General features: G+C 49.6%; 1 protein-coding gene across 3 annotated transcripts in view; it reads right to left on the reverse strand.

The window, feature by feature from the left end:
- Positions 1-24,801, reverse strand: part of TAOK2 (TAO kinase 2) — a 934,333-nt gene that overhangs the window by 350,594 nt on the left and 558,938 nt on the right. For all 3 annotated transcript variants that reach the window (XM_078652408.1, XM_078652406.1, XM_078652407.1), the window contains exon 15: positions 12,521-12,727. In XM_078652408.1, the coding sequence (XP_078508534.1) occupies positions 12,521-12,727 (207 nt within the window). The remainder of the gene's footprint in view (positions 1-12,520; positions 12,728-24,801) is intronic.

A 24,801-nucleotide genomic window follows, 5' to 3' on the forward strand; every position in this document is an offset into this window, starting at 1 on the left:
TAAAGTTACTTCTATATAGATACTGGACTCTTTATGTGAATCGGAAAAAATAGTCAAGGCTAAATCTAAGATTTGAAGGGGGTAGACATTCAAAATCAATGTGGTACAACAGATAGCACAACGCACAATCTGTGTTTTCAATTTAAAATATGAAAAATACTTTATTTAGCATGCATGTCAATAGTTAGGTTACAATGGAAACGAAGAGATCAGAAGGAGCAAAGATATGCCAGCCTCACATGAGTTAATGTAGCTGCCTAGTTCTGGCCGCTAGATTTCTGTTAACATTTGGCCAATAAGCAATGTTATTTTTATGCGGTTTGGTTCAGGAGGATTTGGGTTTAGAAGGTAGGCAAGGGATAAAGATGAGGATACTCAGGACCTGACTCTGGCCCTTGGGTATGGATTTGATTATTTCATATAGCACTAGCACTGCTAGCATTGCAGGTCAGGCCGCCCCCACACCGCACAGCTCCGCCTGTGTGCTCCCGCCTCCCAGCCAGCTGCTGCCGCCTCAAGAGTTTGCTGCTGGTATCCCTGCTGTGCCTGCCTCTCGTTCTGCGCTCCAGTTTTGTTCCTGACTTTTCTTTTTACTTATCTTCTTTTTATTTTTCTTCTTTTTACTGTGCCTTCTGTTGTTTCTTGCATTTAGTGTTGCCCTGCGTCGCCTCCCCCGTCCCGCTCTTCCCGCAGCTGCCCCCCCGCGGCCACGCCCCCCCGCGCTCCCATTCGCCGCCCCGCTCCCACCTCCTAGCTGCCCCTCCCTCCCACAACCCCTTTTATGGCAGCCGCTCCGCCCAAAGGCAAGCCCGTCCGCGCCCAGCGCCAGAACCCCGAAGCCACCACAACACCAGACTGCACTACGACCCCAGCACCCTCCACGCACTCAACACCGGACGAGATCACTCCTGCTACCAGGCCACCCCGAAGCGCAGCCAAGGGCCCTTCACCTGCCGGAACTGCAGCTTCACCAGCATCCGGCCCGCCAAACCATCAGCAAGAGAACCAAACCACCTCCGATGCATCCTCCTCAACACCCGCTCCGCCCGCAAGCACGCCATCGAACTCTGGGACCTCCTAGACTCAACCACCCCCGAGGTCACCTTCCTGATGGAGACCTGGCTGAACACCACCTCAGCACCAGACATCGCCATCCCAGAAGGCTATAAGATCTCCCATAGAGACAGCACCAACGGAGTGGGAGAAGGCATCGCCATCATCCACAAGAACACTCTCAGAGTCACTACCAACACCAACGACACCCTCACCGCCGCTGAGCACATGCACTTCCAGATCCACACCGAGCCCAACACCACCATCAGAGGAACACTCATCTACAGACCACCCGGACACCGACTACAATTCAGCGACTCCATTGCTGACCTTATCAGCACGCACGCTCTCGCCTCCACGGATTACATCCTCCTCGGGGACCTGAACTTCCACCTCAAGAACAACAACGACGCCAACTCCACCGCCCAGATTGACAACCTCGCCAAGCCCGGACAAACAACTTGTGACGAAACCCACCCACGCCGCTGGACACACACTGGACCCCATCTTCACCGCAAGTCCCCACGTCTCCTTCAACCACACCACCGAACACCACTGGACAGACCACAGACGCGTCCACTTCACCTTCAGGAAACCCACCACACACCACCGCACCCAACAGATGCCACGCCGCTGCTGGGGCAAGGTCACCGAGGACCAACTGACCACCACCCTCGCCCTGGGACCACCCGCCGACCCCACGGACCCAGACTCCGCCGCCATCAACCTCAAACAGTGGATCAACGACTGCGCCGACACCCTCGCCCCACTGAAGACCTCCGCCACCAATCACACCAACAAGAAAGCCGCATGGTTCACCGAAGACCTCCGGACCTCCAAGCGCACCTGTCGGAAGCTGGAGAAGAGCTGGCTACGCTACCGAACACCAGACAGCTACACTGCCCACAAGAGCGCCATCCGCAGACACCACCAACTCATCGGGACCACCAAGATGACCGCCTTCAAGGACCGCCTAGACAGCAACGCACACAACAGCAAAGAGCTCTTCAACATCTTGAAAGAACTCTCCAACGCCAGCTCCAGCACCAACACCAACGACATTCCACCATCACAAGACCTGTGCGACTCACTGGCCACCTTCTTTCACCGTAAGATCATCGACATCCAAGACAGCTTTGACTCCGATACCCACACATCCACAACCGAGACCCCCCCCCCTACGACCAACACCCGCACCAATCGCCTGACTGCCTGGTCCAACGTCAGCGACGAAGACATCATCAGGACCATGAACTCCATCCACTCCGGATCCCCATCTGACCCATGCCCTCACCACGTTTTCAACAAAGCCAGCACAGCCATCGCACCCCATCTCCGGAAAACAATCAATATCTCCTTCGAGACTGCAACCTTCCCATAGAGCTGGAAGCATGCGGAGATCAACGCCCTACTGAAGAAACCAAGGCGGACCCCAACGACCTCATGAACTTCCGGCCCATCTCACTGCTCCCCTTCCCGGCGAAAGTCACGGAGAAGATAGTCAACAGACAGCTGACCCGCTACCTCGAAGACAACATCCTGGACCCATCCCAGTCCTGCTTCCGCAGCAACCACAGAACGGAGACCGCCCTCATCGCCGATATCAGGATCCTCATGGACAAAGGAGAAACAGCCGCCCTCATCCTTCTGGACCTATCAGCAGCCTTCGACACGGTCTGCCACCGCACTCTAACAGCACGCCTCCATGACGCCGGAATCCAAGAGAAGGCCCTGGCCTGGACCACATCCTTCCTCTCCTGCAGAACCCAGAACGTCCGCCTCCCACCCTTCCGCTCCAAGACCACCGAGGTCGTCTGCGGCGTCCCACAGGGATCCTCCCTCAGCCTGACTTTGTTCAATATCTACATGGCACCACACGCCCACGTCGCCCGACAACATAGCCTCAACATCATCTCCTACGCCGACACCCAGCTGATCAAATCCCTCACCGAAGACCCCCACACCGCCAAAACCAACCTCCAAAGAGGAATGAAGGCCGTCGCCAAATGGATGAAGGACAGCAGGCTGAAGCTGAATTCTGACAAAACGGAGGTCCTCATCCTCTGCCCCACCCCCTCAGCCTGGGACAACTCCTGGTGGCCAACATCGCTAAGAACAGTCCCAGAACCCACCGACCACGCGCGCAACCTGGGGGTCATCTTCGACTCCTCCCTCTCCATGACCAAGCAGGTCAACGCCGTCCCTGCTTCCTGCTTCAACACCCTCCGAATGCGCCACAGGATCTTCAAATGGATCCCCTCCGACACAAGAAAAACAGTCACCCAGGCCCTCGTCACCAGCAGACTGGATTACGGGAACGCCCTCTACGCAGGAACAACAACCAAGCTCCTGAGACGGCTGCAACGCATCCAAAACGCCTTGGCACGACTGATCCTCGATATCCCCCGACACGGCCACATCACACCACACCTGAGAGGCCTGCACTGGCTCCCCGTCAACAGGATCACCTTCAAACTCCTCATCCACGCACACAAAGCTCTACACAATGCCGGGCAGGCATACCTCAACGACCGACTCAGCTTCTACACCCCCACCCGCAGCTTCCGCTCGACCAACCTCGCCCTCGCCACAGTCCCTCGCATCCGGAAAACCACCGCCGGTGGCAGATCCTTCTCTTACCTCGCCGCCAAGACCTGGAACACCCTCCCCACAAGCCTACGACAGACCCAGGACCTGCTGGCCTTTAGAAGACTTCTCAAGACATGGATTTTCAATCAGTAGCAGCCTGTAACAATAGTTTTGCTGCTTGGCATGCTCCGCATTATTTTTGAATTTAGTGATGGTGCCCGGAACTGTCGGCTCTTTTTTCTCTCTTGAGTATCGACAAGAGATGGATAACTGCCCGTCCACAGAACTTTGAACTTAAGTCCACAATGCTACAGTACATAGTCACCATCTCTATATTATTTTTCTTGATTTTTGTTTTGTTTTGTGCAGCTTTGTGTGTTCTGCTTTTTTTGTGCTTAACCCATAATACTTTCTCTGGGTGGGTGTGTTGCCTGTGAATCCAGAATAGCTTTAAGCTGCAAAATGTTTGTTGCAGGTACTTCTTTCCTTTAGAGTCTGAATCTCTGCAGAACAAGCATGACTGGTCTAGCAAATGTAAAAGGGCCGAAAGGGCCGACATGTAACCTTTAATCGTGCCCACAGCAAGTACTTGCCTTACCAAGGTCCGAACAAGAACAATACAGGTCAGCAGTTTTGCTTCCAACTGGTTTGTCTAGTGGGAACCACATCAAGCAACAAACCTATTCCAGCACACAGCTACAACAGATTTTGGGGAAGGGCGCGCCTGACTGTCAAGATGACATCAACAACACCAAAAGGTAGGGCGGGCGGGCAAAGGAGTAACTGTTTTCGCTCAATCATGACACATGGAGATGCAGGTTGCCCAGGCCAGAGTTCAAGGCCCTGCCATAATGCTGTAACAGAAGATCCTCCCGAAGCAGCTGTTTGATCTGAGGACAGGTGCCACACTCTCCTGGTCAAATTCGGAGCCCTAGAATTTCTTGGGCCTGGTTGTTCCGATATGCTTCAGACAAGGACAGAAGAGGTAGCAACGGAAAGGTGTGCAGTAGCCCTGTGCTACTCTGCATGCGGAAGGTGTCTCTGAGGCAGAGCGGTCTGGGAACTCCAAAGCACCAATGTGTTGACATTGTGCATTACTAGAGGTGAAGAGATTGGGCCAGGGGGTTCTCTCCATTGTTGGAAGATGTGCTCAGTACCTCAGAGTGTATCTGTAGTTCATGATCTGGTAGATGTAGGCAGCTGAGCTCGTCTGCAGTGCATTTCAAGATCCTATCAGGTGGTGTATCCTCAAGTGTAGGAAGCTGAGTTTCTGTTGCAGAGCCCATCACTTTTTGCCAAACTACTGATGCACTTTGACTTGATGTGCCCTGGGTCCCTGCCAATCAGGTTCCCAGTGCCTGTGTTCTTTACCAACATTGCAGCTTGTAACTCCAATTGGTACCCCTATGGCTGCATGTCAGTCCCTTGTAAAAGGTACCATGGGTACCAAGGAAACTATGGCCTCTAAGGGCAGACACTTATTTTGCCACTCTTAGAGGCCCTGTACCTTTACACACGCACTGCCTTTGCAGGCGGTGTGTTTTGGTGCAAAACAAAGGGAAGAGTCGACATGTCTTACATACCTGCGTGCCATGCCTGCAACCCACTGCATATGGTATAGGTAAGCCACCTCTTGATATGGTATAGGTAAGCCACCTCTTGAGCTGGGTGCATTATACCAGTGTGAGGGTAGAGGGGCATGAGCCCTGTACCCCTACAGTATCTAGATCAATTCTTAGAAATTGTAAGTGCAGTAATGCCTTTAAGAGTATATAGTGCTGGGAGTTTGACATTACAAACTACACAGCACCATAATGGGTTTACTCAAAACAGGGAATTTTGGTATCACACTTCTCAGCACATTAAACCCATACTGATGCCTGATGTGTGGAATTTAATGGAAAATGCATTAAGAGGGCATCTTACAGATGAAAAACAGTCAGCCTCGGGTGGGTTCCCTGAATGGTACACACCAGCCTGCCACCACGAGACATGTTTCTGGACACCTAGGGAGGGAGACTTTGCTCCCTGAGCCCAGAAACTAAGCCTGTCCTGGGTGGAGGTGTTCACCTCTCCCAGGCCAGGAAGAGCCATCTGTGGCAGGGGAACTTCAAAGGCCTTGCCGCCTATGTAATATGACCCCTCCCTCACCCCGCAGCCTCTCCTGTTATCAAGAGCAGGCCTCCTTCTGTCTCCCCTCTTTTTCGGTGGGAACAGAGGCAGGAAAAATTAGCCAGCCAAGAAGGTGTGCCAACTCTGCCAACACCACCCTTCAGGTGGGGGAGGCGAGGTGAAGCCCACTCTTCAGTGCCCGCCATCTTGCAGATGGCACACATGCTCCAATCAGGATTAGGGATTGTGTCCACTCCCCCACGTGTGGTGAGCACACCAAGGGTCACCCTAAGGTCAGTAGACCTCGAGACCCCTAAAACGCCCCCTACAGTATTTAGGAGGCAGCCCTGAACCAAGAGGACAGATTCCTGCAACCTACGAATAAGAAGGATAAAAGAAGATGCACAGCAGACAAGACTGCAGAGAAGAACTGACTTGGCCCCAGCCTACCGGCCCTTCTGGAGTTTCCAGAGATCTTGCTCTAAAAGGAGCCTTGTCCTGCAGCCAGCGACCTCCAGAACCCTGGGAGGACTGACTGCCTTTAAGAAAGAGCAGATCTCCTGTGAACAGCAGCTCTGCTTAAAAGAAACTCCCAAAACAGACTCTGAGCCTGCTGAGGACAAAGAAACCTGACGCCTGGAACCACCACTGCACCGGACGCCTGGAACCACCACTGCACCCGACGCTTGGAACCACCACTGCACTCGATGCCTATGGCTCGAATCTGGGTGGCCTACCGGTCTCAGCGAGGGCACCCAGCGCTCCAAAGTACGAGTCGACCTTGGGTTGACCCCTCCCGGACTCCCTGCATGGAGACCCCAGCAACCACGAGTGGCCCGGTAAGGTGAAATCCGACCACAATAGACACCCCTACATCCAGCCGCCCTGCGCCCCGGAGAAGAGAACCCGAGGTGCACTTAAGTCCCGAGCACTCCAACTTACCTGCCCAGCTGTTGGTTCCTCCCGGAAGTCTTCCTAGACTGAGCCTGCAGCCAAAATCCAAAACCAGCAATCCCCATTGAAAACAGGGCACACAACGCCGAAACAGCACCATGCCTTTGTCCGCCCCTGTGCCGCTGTAGGTGCACCTGTTGCGCTAAACTGGATCCCCCTTTTCCCTGAGCTAAACCCTAGGAGCTTTGCTCCCACAACGTAGTGAAAAATACACACAATGGATGGACGAAATGCAGAACAAATCAAAACTTTCACCCCCAGTCAAAATATCTGGGTTAAATCCATAATTCTTTTGCTCACCATGCCACCCCCGTTTAGACCTGGCCATATGCAAATCAGTCTTGACCCTGTGCCTCATGGGAACAGTCCAGCCCGAACTGCCAAGCCAGGTTCTCCCTGGACTAGAAACAAGCATCCTAGGACCGGTTTTGGGGTTTCACCATTCTTCAGCCAGGATAGGTTGATTCCAGTGGCACAGTGAGCCCAGGGCCCACGTCTGGGCATATCTGGCGCACTTAGAGCAAGAAAGCAAAAGACACTCAATTGATGGACGGAATGCAGAACAAATCACAACATTCACCCCCAGTCAAAAGATCTGGGTGAAATCTATCATTCTTTTGTTTTCTCGCCCTATATTTTACAAGGTGAGGAATTTGTGATTATAAGTATCCACCAGAAACGACCTTCTGAATGATGTGCTATTGTAGGAAGGTGGCTCTGTATATACTATACCAAAGTGAGGTATAGTGTGCACAGAGACCAGTGGAACCCAAAAGGTAGACAGAGGTAAAGTAGATAGCACTTCACTCTCGCTATTTGTGGAAGTGTGGTCGAGCAGTAAGGCTTTATCAGAGGACAGTGTTAAGCATTTGTTGTACACACTCAGTCAAAATGAATTCACACACTCAAAGACAAAATTTAAGACCAATTGTTTTTGTATAAAAATATTATTTTAGTTATTTCATTTCCTAGAACCAAGCAAGCCTGGCACAGGTAAGTGATAAATACTCGGCAGTAAATATACAGTTGTAATACAATTTGGATTGTAATTGTTTATGCACTTTGTTTTGATTTACAGTACTGTTACTGAGAAATGCAATGCATTGGAAATACAGTACATATACTTTGAATGGGCTTTTTAATAAAAATGACCAGCACATTACTTTCAGATTCCTTTTCTTACACAGTGTAGTATCTCTGGCTACTATACTGGGACATTTCCTGTACACAGGTAATAAAAGCGTTTTTTGTCATTTATTACAGTCGTGAAAGGTTTTCACAGATTTCTAACTTCACACTTAGAAAATTTTCATAGAAAAACATTCAATGTTATCCTACGGAGGAAAATAGTGTTATCGGTTAACAGATAAATACTTTGTTGTGGGAGTTGGTATTCTGGGGTTAGACTAAGGGGTCCCCCAGTGTCAAGGATGCACCCTTGTTACACCCTCAGCTGCACTAGGGCGGCCAAGTGCAGAGTGCTGATGCCCAATGTTATCCAATGAGGTATAGGGGGCCTCCGGTTGCTGGCTGCTGATGAGTAGGCCACTAGATTGTGGGAGAATAGCTGATGGACTTAAACTCAGGGCAAATGGGGGTTTAGGGCAGCACAAAAGATGCACCCTCAGCGGCACTGCGGCGGCCGAGTGCAGAGTACTGTTTTGGCGTTGGGTGCCCTGTAGCTTTTAATGGAGAGTCTCCGCTTTGAACACACACTGCAGGCTCGGGGACGAAGGTCTTCTGGGTGCGACCACCACTTGGTGAGGTAAGTTGGGATGTTGGGGGTTGGTTGGGCACCGTCAGTTGGGTCACCCAAGGCTGTGGGGCGTCGAATACAGGGGTGCCTTTTAGGGTCGGATCTTTTCACCAGCTCCTGGTCACGGTTGGGGGGACCTTCCAGTTTGAGGCTGCAGATGTTGGCTGGAGGCAGGTCAGGGGTCGCGCGAATATCGGGTAAGGATCACTGGGGAGACCTCCTCTTGGTGTTGGGCCACTTGAACTCTGGTGCAGAGAGGTGCAAACTTGTGGATCCTTGCGGAGCTGGAGTCTGTTGCTGAACAAATCCGGTAGTCACGGGAGACAAAGTCTTTTGGATGGAAGGCAGGCAGGTCCTCTGGTGTTTCTAGAGGTTGCTGTCTGCAGGCCACACAGGGATTTCGCTGGAGCAGGTTCGAAGTGGAGACAGGCCGGAAGGGCTGGGGCCAAGTCAGAATTGCTAGCTTCAGCACGGCTGTTCGGTCCTTCATCTTTTCTTCTTCTGGTTTCTTGTCTCCCTATTAAGCCACCCTCCAGTGGGAGAGGGCATAAGCCTTTCCTTGGCTGGCTGAACCCCCCCCCCCCCTCGGCAAGATAGCGGGGACTGAGAGTTGTGCTTCAATCCGCCTCCCCCACCTGAGGGGTGGAGTTGGCAGAGGTGGGCACACCTCTCTTCCGCACTTGTTTTTCCCGGCGGTTCTCCTGCTCACAGTGGGGGTCAGAACCAGTGGGGACCAGCTGCTGAAAGCAGCAAGTGACCTAGGGAAGCTCACAAAGGCAGCAAGCCTTTGAAGCTTTCCCTTTTTGGACCCAGCCCATCCTGGGGAAGGAGGCTTGGCACCTCGTCCCAGGAGGTGCATTGCTTCAGGCACCTAAGAGCAGCAGGATCTTTACCAAAGGGTCCAGAAACATGTCTGTGGCGGCATATGAAAGCAGTCACTCAGCCTTGACACTAGCGGTAGGCCGTGTTTCAGGGTGCATCTCTAAGATGCTGTGTGTGCATTTTTCATTAAATCCCACATTGGCATTAGTGTACCAAACTTCTCAGGTTTCAGTGCAGGCATTATGTTCTGTGGAGGTCATAATGACAAACTCCCAGCACCATATACTCTTAATGGCAGCACTGCACTTACAATGTCTAAGAATGAAACTTAGACACTGTAAGGGTACAGGACTCGTGCACCTGTACCCTCACCACTGGTATAGGGCACTCAGCTAGAGGGGTGAGTGATCTATGCCAGGGAAGTGGGTTTTAGGCATGGCACTCCGGCATGTATGCCATGTCTACTTTTCACTTTGTTCTGCACCAAGACACGCAGCCTGCCAAGGCAGTGTTGAGTGTAATGGTACAGGGCCTCTAAGGTTGGCACAATAAGTGCTGCAGCCCTTAGAGGTCTTCCCTGGTCAAAGCACCCTGGGTACCTGTGGTGCCATTTACCAGGGACTGACCTGTGGCCAGAGAGTGCCAATTGGGTCTAGTTGCCAATGCAGTTTTAGGGAAAGAACATATGCCCTGGGTACCTGATTGGCAGGAGCCCAGGGCACACTCAGTCTAAGCACATCAGCAGTTCAGCAAAAAGTGGGGGCAACCATGCAGAAAGAGGGCACTTTCTCACAGTTTTCTCATAGTTAAGACACGTAATCCATTAAATCTATGCAAGGATAGACACAATTAAAAAAACTGCTTTAAGCATCGCTTTGAAGGGATGTTTCTTGAGCTGTTCTTGTACTAGGTTGAGGCTCCACATGGTGTGGGGCTGACCCTGGTGAGGAACATTTTGATTATTAATAAGGCAGAAAGCTTCTACCCAGACAAACCTCTAGGATATGAGACCACAGAAGAGCGATGAATCCCATAAATACATTGAGTATTTGATAATTGTTTTGTTCGCTATTGCGTCACCTATTAGGCAACAGTGTATAAAAGTGGTCCATCCAACTGAGTACCATTTGGCCATTGCCTCCCTTAACATTTCCATACATGTACGTGGTAGATTGAGGTACTCAAACTCTAGGTCTTCAGGAGTCATGAAGCGAGGGCAATCTACAGATGGCAGACCTTTCTTTGCAGGGTTACGAGGTTTCGAAAACCTGGTATATTTATAATTCTTTTGGCTATTTCAATCAAATCTCAGAACCATGACTGACATGCCCCCCACTGTGCTACAGAATTAAAGTCATGTTTGCCTCATTGCATTTGTTGATCACAATTGGTTATCAGTGGGATCGGTGGAACAGCGTAGATAAATGGTCCTGACCAGTCTACTGCCTATGCATTCCTTCAGAATTGGTGGTGAAGGTACCTGGGTGTCAAGTCTTAGCAACTTGAGATTGCGTATATTGTGAACATGTCTGCGCTGGTGTCGAAATTAGCAAGATTTTGTGCATCACCACTAAGTTTTGCTCGCAATTGTGCAAAGATTTATTCTTGCCTGCTAAGTCTGTCTGCATCTGTGCTTCCTATACTAGCAGGTGTATTGCTAAGAGAATCTTCTTTTGGATTATCCATTTCCTTTAGAGATTACATGTGATTTTGAACCCTCTCCTGGATCTGCACTAACTGCCCTATGACATTTCTGAGTGAAATGCTTTTAGTGCTAAGAATGCGGGCCTCCGTTCCTTCAAATGTATGTGATTTACTTGTTTCCTGTCAATAAAGACTAAACTGAATCTTGAGAAAAAACCTAAACAAATAGGGTGAAAAAACCTTTGACATATTCTGAGATCCACTCAGCATGAGCCAGTAAAAAGAACGGAGGATGAGGTAAACAGACAGTATAGTTCAGGCTTGTAGATGGAATCTTCAAACTTCTTGAATGAGCAATGACTATATTTCAGCCATATGCTCTTTTAACTTGTCAGGTCCCTTTCCCTTAATGTTTCTCTCTGTCATTCAGGGTTTTTAGGATTAGTCATAATACTTTGCCTTTTGTATAATGTAATATGTTAATTTCCAGAATTAAACATTTGGAAAAAGGTGACTTGTTTTTCCTAAGGAGATAGAACCTGGTCTATGGAAAATTGCAGTTTTTACCTCTCATTCAAGACAAATTATGTTTTTGCCAGATAAAGTGAAGTATTCCAGAGTCTCCACACATTAATGAGAATATCCTAAGATTGTGACTGTCAGTAAGTATCCTATAATGCAGCTTTGTGTGTTTTACTGCCTCTTGTGGAGTCTACTGTTCCATGATATTTAGATTGCCCATATGTGCACTCCAACCGGTGTGGGGTACATCCGAGGAGATGGACACTCTGGATATTGGATGCTTGAAATTTCTGCTTTTTTAATGTTCTGTAATGTCTACCGTCATTTTTTACAAATGCAATTTCCTTGTGACAACTAATAAACCATGCCAAACTTGTCAACTGCCGCCATGTCAATCTAGAAGAGTTTAACGCTGCAAAATAATAGTAATCACCTTTTATTAACGTGTTCGCCTACAAAATATTAATACTTTGGGAAATATGTTTGTGCCTCGAATGTTTTGTGTGTTTCAGGACCTTATGAAGACTAAAACTAGAAACAATTTAGCATACTATGGTCCTGCGAAAAGAAGCTGTCAATGAGAGCCTGTGATTATAGGAGTCCGTGCAAAATGAATGAGATTACACTACTATGTGATACCTTGAAGTGGGTAAACTGTTGCCATTATATGAGACTGTAATGAAAAGTAACTTGAACAGACTACATAAAGAAATTATGTAATCTGTAACTGTTACATAAATGGCCATCAGCTGGGACTGTTTTTGAAAATGTAGGAAGTTACTATAGTATTTGGAGACTATAACATCCCTCATGGTATAGTCACATCTGATGGCATAAAAAGAGCACAAAGCAAAAATTGTATTTTATCTACTTCACGCTCAGCTGTGACCAACTCATACCGTCACTGAACAATTAATCTCCTGGAATTCATCAGGCTCTAAATTATTAATCATTTATGCTGTAACGCAAGATCAAATAACTCCGCAAGATCAAATAACTCTCCTTCAACTATCAAACACCCTAAGTCACAAGAAGAGCGAAACAGACAGCAGAAAAGTTAATAAGTACCGGTAGACGGTGGATGACTGAACTGTTGGATGTGACTGTGTGCTCGCCCTCCTGCATCATGGCCATCTCCCCGCTGTCATCCGAGGCATCGGCCAGGCTATTGACACTGCTGCTCTGACTGCTGGCACTGATGGACATGCTGGGCACTGAGTGGCTGCTCTCCATGCTGTTGATGGTGCCTGTCCGATGCATGAACTGCTCCACCTCCTGAAATTCAAAGACAAAGTGAGCACCCAAAGCACAACTGAAATTCACATGTCGAATGCAACTTTTTTGACCCTGCCAACATGCTCAGACATTGGATTTGCAATACTAATAACAATCATACTGGTAAAAAGGTAACTTAACTATAGAGTGGATTGCAACTAGAGTTTTCAGTCACAGTAATTAATGTTCACTAAATTCATAAACAAAGAACAAAGAGTGGGATCACAGAACGCTTTAGAAAAAAAATTTGATACATGCCTATCTGAAGGTACATTCTCTTTTCTGCAAAACAAATTGTCAATTTTGTTTTAAAGTGAACAATTTAAATTGATTCCAACCTCTCAAACATTTAAACTCTCTTACTGAAACAAAGAGGGGGAAACGTTTGCAGGTAGACGTTAGGGCCACGTATGCAGGAAAAACAGCACTGTTACATAATCCAATGTCAAAAGATGGCTACATTTTAAGGCCCAAATGAAATTCGACCATCCTGAAAATTAAGGTTAAAAAACACGCACACAATTGAAAGCAGAGGCCTTGTTTCGTACATTGAGTGTTGTCAATGCTTATGAGGCCATTATGCTAGTGATCTGAAAACATGGTCTATTAGTTTAAACTATAGGCTTACACTCCAAGGACTCAGCATCTCACAGGCATCTTCAATCAGAGTGCAGATTCACTGCACCGTAGATTTATTTTATTTTTATGGAAGACAGCTCTTTTAGCTGATCGGGGACAAAATGTATTCCAAGGAGAGGTGGGTTTTGAGGGAGATTACTGTTGACTTCTGTTAAGTTATCAGCCTTCCACAGTAAATAGGCGTACTGGGAACCAGCAGGAAAGAACAGAAGGAGGATGCGCATGAGAGAAAAATATTGTTCACCAGTTTTAACCAAGGCTACCACAGAAGGTTATATCTTTGATTTAGATATGTGAGAAAATCATATGTTAACATGGAATATGAATGGTCTTCACATAAATATCGCACTTAACTCATTTTGAGCTTCCCAAGTCAGAAAGGTGCAGAAGATATTTTACTTCTGGAAAAGCACAATGATTGTCCAGAGGAAAGGAAGTTTTCAGGACTATCTGGACAAACTGAGGTATATAGGATGTTTGGGTTAGCTAGAGGTGAGGCCACTATTTCCAAATCTAATACTGCAATTATGGCTATTATTTTCAAATCTAATTCTGGAGTAAGGTTTCACAAGGCCTGAGGCAATAGATAGGGACACATCTACTATATTTATCTGAAAGTAATTTTTTGCTTGCACCAAAACTGATGAGAACCTTTGGACAACATGACCTTAGCCCTAGCTTAGTGACAAGCTCTAATGATCCTTGTGGTCAGCTTCAATGCGTTTTTAAAACTTCAGAACAAATGGATAACACATTAAGGATGAAGGGATAAAACATTAAGGAATGGCTCTGGCAGAAGCACAAGGCAGTTTAAGGAAATGCTGACAGAATGCAAACCTATAGCGATCAATTGAGAAAACAAAGCATTAATAATTTCACATTTACCATGCCTCTAGGAACACCTATCTTATACAGACAATTCCATGGATGGACAACATAAATAAACCCTTGTGGATCCAGAACACGAAGCTAATCATTTATCACTTTGTGCAGGGGTCAGGCTAGATTTGGATATCCAAGAGTTATCTAGACGAGGATCCCAACTATGAATTTATAGATAATTTTAGAACCAAATGATCAGGGTAAAAAAACTGAAAAGACATGATGAACAAGTTACTTACCTTCGGTAACGATATATCTGTAAGAAACAGTAGTTAGTATTAGATTCCTTACCTTAGAATATCCCCAGGCGTCAGTCTGGATCCGGAAACTTTTGCGTAGCAGTACCCCTGCGCGTCGGTAGGCGTCGTCTGCAGGCGTCCCCTGCGGCTCCGCGTCGTCGGCGTCGTGCGCCGTGATGACGTCGCTGGAGTATATAGACGCCGCCTCCGCGCGCTGACGTCAGTTCTTTGCACACAGCTTTTCCGCGCCAGAACACGCAGAGCCATGTGAGAACCAACACTGGTGCCATTTGAAACTAGGGCCCTGAAAGGGATGTCCCTAACCCTAGGTATCAGTTCGCAGAACGGGGAGGATGGGCGGGGCGGTAAGGAATCTAATACTAACTACTGTTTCTTACAGATATATCGTTACCGAAGGTAAGTAACTTGTTCATCTGAAAGAAACAGGTTAGTATTAGATTCCTTACCTTAGAATAGATACCCCAGCAATACCAACCCCGGTGGTGGGTCTGCGAACCAATACAACCTACACCAGAAAGTCCTGGAGGACCGAACGGCCAAAGAAGCCATCCCTCCGGACTTGACTGTCCAGGCAGTAGTGCCTCGCAAAGGTGTGCAGCGAGGCCCACGTGGCCGCCTGGCAAATGTCCTGCAAAGGGACTCCCCGGCCCAGGGCAGTAGTAGCCGCCGTGGCCCGAGTGGAATGGGCCCTCAGCCCAACAGGAGGCTCCTTCCGAGCCAAAGAGTAGCATGCTTTGATGCACAGGACGACCCACCGAGAGATGGTCCGTTTCTGTACCGCCCTTCCCTTCTTCTCACCCACGTAGCCAACAAACAGTTGGTCATCCACCCGGAACTGGCGTGTGCGATCCATATAGAATGAAAGCGCACGTTTTGGGTCCAGACGATGGAGCCGCTCTTCATCCTTTGAAGGATGCGGAGGCGGGAAGAAGGAGGGCAAGGTGATGGACTGCCCAATGTGAAAAGCAGAGACTACCTTGGGCAGGAAAGAAGGTCTGGTCCGAAGAACCACCTTATCAGGATGAACAGACAAGAAAGGAGGTTGAACAGAAAGAGCCTGGAGCTCACTCACTCTCCTGGCAGAGGTGATGGCTACCAGGAAGGCCGTCTTTAAGGTGAGAAGACGGAGAGGACAGGAATGAAGGGGCTCAAAGGGAGCGCACATCAGGAAAGTCAAAACCAGGTTCAAGTCCCACTGAGGCATCACGAACGGAGCTGGAGGATACATGTGCGTGATGCCCTTTAAGAATCTTAACACAATAGGGGACTTGAACAAAGATGGCTGATCAGGTAGCCTCAAGAAGGCGGAAAGGGCAGAAAGATAGCCCTTGATAGTGCCCAGAGCAGAGCCCTGCTGGGCAAGGGAAAGGAGGAAGAGGAGAACCTCAGATAGAGGGGCAGAAAGGGGATCCACAGCCTTCGCTGTGCACCATGCCACAAATCTGTTCCACCGGCAGGCGTATACCGACTTTGTGGAGGGACGCCTGGCTGCCAGAATGACATCACAGACTTCAGGAGGCAAGTCAAATGGCCTCAACTGTCGCCGCTCAATCTCCACGCATGGAGGTGGAGACTGGACAGGTTCGGGTGGAGGACCGTCCCCTGCTGCTGCGACAGAAGGTCCTCCTGAAGGGGCAGGCGGATCGAGGGACCGACTGTCATGCTGAGTAGCTCGGGATACCAGTACCTTCGAGCCCAGTCCGGAGCCACAAGGATAACTTGGGCCCGGTCGCGCCTGATCTTCTTCAGCACTCTGGGCAGAAGTGGTATAGGCGGAAAGGCGTACAACAGACCGCAACTCCACTCGCGCCGAAAGGCGTCGCCGAGCGAGTGCCGTCTTGGAAACTCCAACGCGCAGAACTGATGACATTGCGCGTTCTCTTCTGTGGCGAATAGATCTAACCAAGGCTCTCCCCATTGCTGAAAGAGGCCTCTCGCCACATCCGAGTTCAGACGCCATTCGTGATCCACCGAGCACCGACGGCTGAGTTCGTCCGCCCTGGCGTTCAGAGAACCTGCCAGGTGTTGAACCGTCAGAGTCACGCCCTGACGTTCCAGCAATTGCCAGAGGCGCAGAGCCTCTTGGCAAAGGGTCCACGACCCCACACCGCCCTGTTTGTTGCAGTACCACATGGCGGTGGTGTTGTCCGTGAACACCTGCACTACACTCCCGTTGACAAAGGGGAGGAATGCCTTCAGTGCCAGGCGAATCGCCCGCAGCTCCAACATGTTGATATGGAGCCGGGACTCCGCCGGAGACCAGAGGCCTCTGATCTCCGCCTCTCCCAAGTGGCCACCCCAGCCTTGGAGGGACGCGTCCGTCACAACCACGTGCTCCGGCTGGGGAAGGGAGAGGGATCTGCCCCTGACCCAATCGCGGTCTGTAAGCCACCACTGCAACTGTCTCGCAGTGCCCTCCGAGATCAGGACATGGTCGGATAGGTTGCCCTGATGCTGGGCCCACTGAAACTTCAGGTCCCACTGCAGAGCCCGCATCCGCCATCTGGCGTGATGCACCAGAAGGATGCAGGAGGCCATCAGCCCCAGAAGCCGCAGCGTCAACCTGACCGAAACCCGGGATAACGGCTGAAAGATGGGAATCAGAGCCTGAATATCCCGGACCCGCCGTTCCGGGGGATAAACCCGAAACTGCGCCGAGTCGAGAACCGCTCCGATGAAAAGGAGCTTTTGAGAGGGACACAGGTGTGATTTCGGCACATTGATGGAAAACCCCAACTCGTGCAGGAGGTCTGCCGTCATCTGAAGGTGGTGGACGACTGTCTGGGGCGAGCCCGCCTTCAACAGCCAGTCGTCGAGGTAGGGGAAGACTGAAACCCCTAACCGGCGCAGATGAGCTGCGACCACCGCCATCACTTTCGTGAACACCCGTGGGGCGCTGGTAAGGCCGAATGGGAGCACGATAAACTGAAAATGCTCGTGGCCTACCGTGAACCGCAGGTAACGCCGGTGGGCCGGCAGGACGGGGATGTGAAAGTACGCATCCTGCAAGTCCAACGCTACCATCCAGTCTTGTGGGTCTAGAGCAGCCAAGACCTGAGCCAAAGTCAACATCTTGAACTTCTCCTTCCGGAGGAAGCCGTTGACGTTCCGTAGATCCAAGATAGGACGCAGGCCTCCCTTGTCCTTCTTGGGTACCAGAAAGTAGTGGGAGTAGCAACCACACCCTACTTCTGGCCCAGGAACGCGCTCGATGGCCCCCTTGGCCAAGAGGGCCGTAACTTCCTCCTGCAGAAGTGTCAAGTGGTCCCCCGACACACGGTGGTTCTGCGGTGGCATGGCTGGAGGAGTGGACTCGAAGGGGAGGGCATAGCCCCTTCGGACAAGCTGCAGCACCCACCTGTCCGATGTTATCGCGCGCCAGCGGGAGTGGTGATGGCGAACCCTGCCACCCACTGGCGTCACGTGAGCCCGAAAGCTCGGACTAGGAAGGCTTGGATGCCGCAGCGGAGGGAGGCGTGGACTGACCACGACGCTGGCCTCTACCGCCACCACGGCGGAAACCACGGGCGCCACCGCGCTGGGGAGCGCTCTGCGCCGCGTGGCTGGCAGCACGTGTGGGACCTCCTCTCCCTTGGCCACGAAAGGGCCGAAACGAACCCGTCTGCTGGCGCTGGGTCTGGGTCGAGAGACCCAAGGACTTGGCCGTGACCCTGGAGTCCTTGAAGCGCTCCAGCGCGTGGTCCGCTTTGTCACCAAATAGGCGACTGCCATCAAATGGCATGTCCATAAGCGTATTTTGGACGTCTGGTGAGAAGTTGGCAGATCTCAGCCAGGCATGGCGACGAATCGCCACCGTAGTGGACATGGCCCGTCCCAGGGAGTCCGTGGTGTCCAGACCACAACGGATCGAGTACCGCGCCGCATCCCGGCCTTCAACAAAGGCCCGGGTGAGCTTGTCCCGCACTTCCTGGGGGCATTGCGGCAAACACTCCTCGACCGTATCCCACAGGGAGTGGGTGTAGCGGCCCAAGAGGCACGCGGTGTTACAAGACCGCAGTCCAGCACTCAAAGAGGAAAACACTTTCTTTCCGAATTGGTCGTACCTCTTTGATTCCCGGTCGGGCGGAGCCGACGGAAATGCGGACTGCGAAGTGGAGGCCTGGATCACCAGACTCTCCGGGGAGGGATGGGTGGACAGGAAGGCAGGGTCGTCCGCGCAGGGACGGTGACGCCTGGCAACGTTCCGGTCAACCGGCGCACCAGAGGCGGGCCTGGACCAGGTGCCCAGAAGGACATCCGTCAGGGCCTCATTAAACGGCAGCAGAGGCTCCTGGGGGCATGACTGCGGTTTAAAAACTTCCGTCAGGATATTCGGTTTGACCTTCGCGACGGGGAGCTCAAGGTGTAAGGCCTTGGCAGCCCTCATCAGGACCACCGAATAGGCAGCACCCGCCTCGGACGCCACAGGGGACGGAGAGACAAACCCAGGGTTGGGCGACTCGTCCAGGCCACTGGCATCACCCAGATCACCTACCCAGTCCACATCGTACTGGCAGGCACGGGATAGAGGGTCCTCAGACCCCTCCCAACCCTCACCATACTCCTCCTCGTCATACCCATATTCTGGGTCGACGATATAGACATCGGGGTCAACAGGCCCCATCGGCGTCGGGTCCGGCGTCGGCCGACGCCGGTCCGGCTCCGAGTCCGGAGTCGGGGAGGAAAGGGGGGTGGCGCCGCGCGGCGTCGGTGCCGGGGACCCGACGCCGGCCGGAGCCGACGGCGGAGTCGCTGCACCACGCGGGGGCGGTACCCTGGGCTGGCCCACAGGAACCGACGCCGGAGAGGCCGGGAGACCAGCCGGCGACGAACCAGAGGGAACCAGCGGCGCCGGGGCCGGAGCCACCGGCGGCGCCGGGGCAGGAGCACCCGAACCGCTCGGGCCCCCAGACGGGACCGACGGGCCCGCAGGCGCCGAAGGCCCCGCCGGAGAAGACCTCGCCCTCATAGCAATGAGGAAGGCCTCGATCTCCTCACGCGACGCGCCTTCCCCAGGGACCGACAGGTGTGGGGCAGACGGCGTCGGCGACCCATGCGGGACCGCGGGGGTGGGGTCACCCGAGCCCCCGGCCGCAGCACGCGGGCGTCGGGGGGAGTCGGGGGTGCGATGGCGACGCCCCGACTTCTTGTGCTTACCTGACGAGCCGGAGGAATGGTGGCGACTCCCGGAGCGCCCATGGCGGCTCCGCGACCGCTCCCTCGACCGCTCCCTCGACCTCCGACCGGACCGGGACCGCTCTCGACGCGGGGCCGACAACCGGAGTTCGAGAAGCTTGCGGGACCGCTCCCGCCTAGCTTTTCCAGTCAAGGCCCGACAGTCGACGCAGGACTCCACGTCGTGGTCCGCGCCCAGACACCGGAGGCAGAGTCGATGGTGGTCGGTGACCGACATCATGCGGTCGCACTCGTCACAACTCTTGAAACCGGGCATCCTACCGGCACCGTAAAGATCAATCAGTTAACAAAAAACTTGGTCAAAAGACCGGAGTACTGCTCTTCGGATCTGCGCTAACTGGCGCGGAAAAAAGAAGAACTGACGTCAGCGCGCGGAGGCGGCGTCTATATACTCCAGCGACGTCATCACGGCGCACGACGCCGACGACGCGGAGCCGCAGGGGACGCCTGCAGACGACGCCTACCGACGCGCAGGGGTACTGCTACGCAAAAGTTTCCGGATCCAGACTGACGCCTGGGGATATTCTAAGGTAAGGAATCTAATACTAACCTGTTTCTTTCAGATTTGCTTTGTAGTTATAGGGATTCTGCTATTGCAATAAACTTTATAAAGTGATGTTTTCAAGAAGAACTCGTTGGGTGGTTACGGAGAGGGCATTCAAAAATATAAAGTTAAAATGAAAAATTAGTCAAAGAACTAGGCTAAAGTTCTCTGGGGTAGAGCTGTCCCAGCCAAATGGTTTTCTAACGGATTCTATAAATAGGTTGGAAGGGAAACAATTAAAGCTTATAGAAATGTTTCTGGTGGGGCAGCAGAAAGACAAAGCAGCAATGGAGAATGAAAGGAGTGTGTGTGTGATCCAACTGAAATCAAGCACAAGAACACTAACCTACTATCAACTAAGATAATGGAAATAAACAAGAAGATTTATGGGGAACATATTGAAATAAGACAGACATTCCAGAACATTACCATGAACTGTATCATGAGAACAGATTCCAATTAGAGAGGAATGTAAAGTTCTTTAAGCTTACCAAGACTAACACTGAATTAGGTAGAAATACTCAAACACCAAATACCACCTTTGGAGGGGAAAGCTGCATTCGAGCTCCTAAAAAAAGGAGATCTTACAAACTCCAACATGGGTGGACTTGAAGCTGGCCCAAAGTTGGCCTGAAGCCACTACAAAAAAGTTATCACTAAGTCAGAAACATCTTTACAAAATGTATAAAACTATCCTCGATATCAGTACAAAAACCATTTAAAGAATGTTAATATAAAGGCGTAAATCAGCCTCGTTAAAACTAATTCACAATACCCAAAAAGGTAATGATTCAACTAGATATTTATAGGAATTTACTTATTCAAAAGTTTTATATAGCACAAACTAGACTCTGGAAGGGTATTACAGTGCTTTACAAATGTTATATCAAACAGAGGTTGGGACACTAGGTAAAAAAATAAGAGTAGATAGTAGGGAAAGCATACGTGATGTCAAACATTAGTAGGGAAAGCATAAGTGATGTCAAACATTAGTAGTGGGTCTGGGGGTACTCACAAGTGTTTTAACTACGGTCCTTAAAATCCGGTGTAAGTTCTGTTTGGCGAGCTAAATCAAGTGTTGGGGGTCGGGTAGGGATTTATTCATTAAAAGCAGTTTGACTTCTCTTCTGAAGGAAGTGCTTGAAAGGTTCATTCTGATTTTCGGGGGCAGGGCATTCCAGATTCTAGGGGTGCTAGTCCTGAGAAAATATGGTTGTATGTTTTCTTTTAAAGAACTTTTTACGGTTTCAATAGCAAGATGCCGGTGCTTCTCGACATTCTGCCACCACCTGATAGTTCCAGTTTATCAGCTAGATACCTTGGTGTGTTTGAGTGCAAGGCTTTGTGTGTCATGCAGGCAATTTTTAGCTGTGTTCTTGCCTCATAAGGGAGCCATAAGTGTTCTTGCCTCATTAGGTATATGAATATTCAGGAACTAGAAGGCATAGTAAATAAGACAAACATAAAAACACCTGAGGTAACAAATGCATTGCTACAAGAGCTGAATTGCACAATAATGAATCTAGCAATGACCAGCTGCAACAAAAACACAAACTCTAAGTTCCAGGACAGAATTCACTACCAACCCAATAGCACTAATGACAGGCAGTTCCAGGAACAAAACGGGGAAGGAAAATTGCTCCACCATGTAAAATGCAAGCATTAAAATGAGAATTAGGCTGTCAGGTACACCAAAACAACAGGTACTGACCACCAAGGATGGGAAAAAGTACGCTAGCTGAGAAAGGAATACAAAAAATTACACTGGGAAGAAAAAGAAAACGGTGCGAGGCAAACTAGACTAAATTAGTATTCATCACCAAACAAACTAATACAAGTGCTTTCTGGGACCTAGTAAACGATCTGAGTAGGCCAAAGAAAATCCTAAACAACTCAAACTTATAAAAGGAGGCCAGGGGGGGTACCTAGCTGCAAGATTTGATGGAGAACTCAGTCAAAATCAGCCTCAACTCTGCAAACGGAACAACCTCATACCAATGCTACAGAGATAGGAACAACAACAACAGCCATATTGAGTGCAGTAAGCAAATCCCTCCACCTCGTAAAAAATGTCCCTGATAATAAATTCACAATCGAGGACACCATTAACACAATAAAGAAAAGAAGTAGTGATGGGGTACCGTGACCAAACTACATCCCCCAAGCCATTTTCAAAGCCAACACAAACGTCTGGGGCACTCACCTTTCTATGTTATTCAACAAAGTAGAACTACTAGGCAGCATTCCACCTAGCTGGCTAGGTTCCATAGTAAATCCAATTTATAAGGGGGATGACTGATTAAACCCGGGAAATTACAGACGTTTTACACTAGTCGATGTCGAGGTAAAACACTATGCATCAATGATCCTGGCAGAACTGCCGGAGTGCTCAGATGAGCTAAACTTGATGCCAGTTAACAAAACTAGGTTCAGGAAAGGGACCTGAACAATGACTAACATATTATCAGTTCCGCAAAGTGCAGACAAATGTAAAAGGGATAAAAAAAGACTGCACCTCTGCTTCATAGATATGAAGGCAGCCTTTGACCGTATAGATCAACAGAGGCTGTGGAAAAAACAGAAAGGTTGGAACATCCCAGGAAACGTACTGCAAGGAATAATGCACCTCCATACCCACACCTTGGTTAAGAGTGATATTGGGCGACAGCACCAGGGTCTCAATAGAGATCCTAACGAATTGAGGACTGAAACAAGGATGTGTGCTGGAACACCATCTATTCAACCTGTTTATGTCTGACTTCGCACAAAGGCTGGATCGGACTAACTCCCATCCGCCCTGCCTGGGCTCATTAATCCTGTCACATCTTTCAAACGCCGACGACGTGGTATTAATGAGCCTAACACAAGTCAACCTACAGAGGACGCTAATAGAAATGCAGGATTACGTTGCAACTGATAACCTGGGAATCAACACAAGTAATTCTAAAAACCATGCTGATCAAAAACCAACAAGGCCACAGATCTGGCTGAACGGTAAGCCCTGGAGGAAGTCACCAGTTATAAATACTTAGGAGTTTACCTAGATAATAGATTCAATCAATAAGAACAGAGGAACTATATGATAAAAAGGGCTGGCACGCTAACATTCGCAATTAGTAAACTAGAAAAAAAACTGGACTGTCCATCGTTCGAACCACTGCTATCTGTGATAGCTGCAACTACCCAAAAGTGCATGACCAGCTCAGCTGCAGTTGGAATTTAGGTTCATTAAGGAATCATTTGGAAGAATGTACTCTACCATAAAAAGCTGGTAAGAAATAAAACTCAACTCAGAACATTCACAGATCTCTACAGCACTTTGGAAATAAGTCAAAAAAGACAAAGTCCTCATACAACAATTATTTAAACAAAGCTCTCCAAAACACTAAGATGGGTGATCTGTGGAATAAAAACCTTCCCTTCGAATTACAAACAAAACGGCTAGACTTCAGTCGCTGGTAGAAGATAAAAACACGTTCAGACAGCGAACACATCGATGAATGGTAATTATTAACTATGTCTTCCTAAATCAAGCCCCTTACCTAAGCCTTACATTCTCTGTATTTAAAAAAAACTATGATGGCTCTTAGGTTTGGTGAGCCACCAACGATAGCGGACAAAACTAGTAGGAAGTATAATGGTCCCATAGCACGCAGACTTTGTAGATGCAAAATAGAGGACCCTATCCACCTGATCTGCACTTGTCCATATTTATATCAAGCACACTGCACCTTATTGCGGCCGCATCTCAAATCAAGAAAGATCATGACATGCAGGGACACTATTATTGCGACCCTGATTTAAATATTGCCAAACCTGATGGATATCACTTCCACAGACTTGACAGGGAGGAACAACAAGGTGTGGGGGAGGGGAGGGGGGGCATCGTCTACCACTCCCATATCAAAGCTACCTTCTCTGGTATCCCTCAACTAAAAGAAGAAGCCATTCAATTCTTATTTAAATGTAATAACACATGTGTTTTCAATGGGTTTCTAATTTATAGACCACCGGGGCCTAGAAACACTTTTACTAAATCAATTGCTTCAGCCATGGAGTCTTGTATGGAATATTCAAACTTTTTCATACTTGGGGACTTCAACTTTCACTTAGAGTCCATCGAAAGTTGTGACACAAATAAACTAGTTGACATGCTAAAAAGTTTAGACCTTAAGCAAATCATCACGTCGTCCACCCACAAAGGGAACAACACATTCAGGAGCACGCTGCCACAGATCTGGACTGATCAAAAGGCTATATTTTTTTATTTATTTTTGACAGAATCAGTCACCAGAGAACAGAAGAAAAACAGGGCAGGTGTAGTGCGCCTCTGGAGGCAAATAAGTACTCCTGACTTAGAAACTACTCTATAGTCCCATGAGCCTCATCTAGATGTCGACCCAGACTCAGTAGCCCAAAATTTTAATAGCTGGATCAATCAAGTTTCACAAAAACTAGCGCCAGAAAGCCACAAACATATTGGCAAGAGAGCACCTTCAGCCCCATGGTATTCTGTTGAGCTAAAAGAGCTAAAGAGAAAGTGTAGAGCCAAT

Source organism: Lissotriton helveticus, chromosome 7 (genome assembly GCF_964261635.1).
Source record: "Lissotriton helveticus chromosome 7, aLisHel1.1, whole genome shotgun sequence".
Classification (NCBI taxonomy): Eukaryota; Metazoa; Chordata; class Amphibia; order Caudata; family Salamandridae; genus Lissotriton; species Lissotriton helveticus.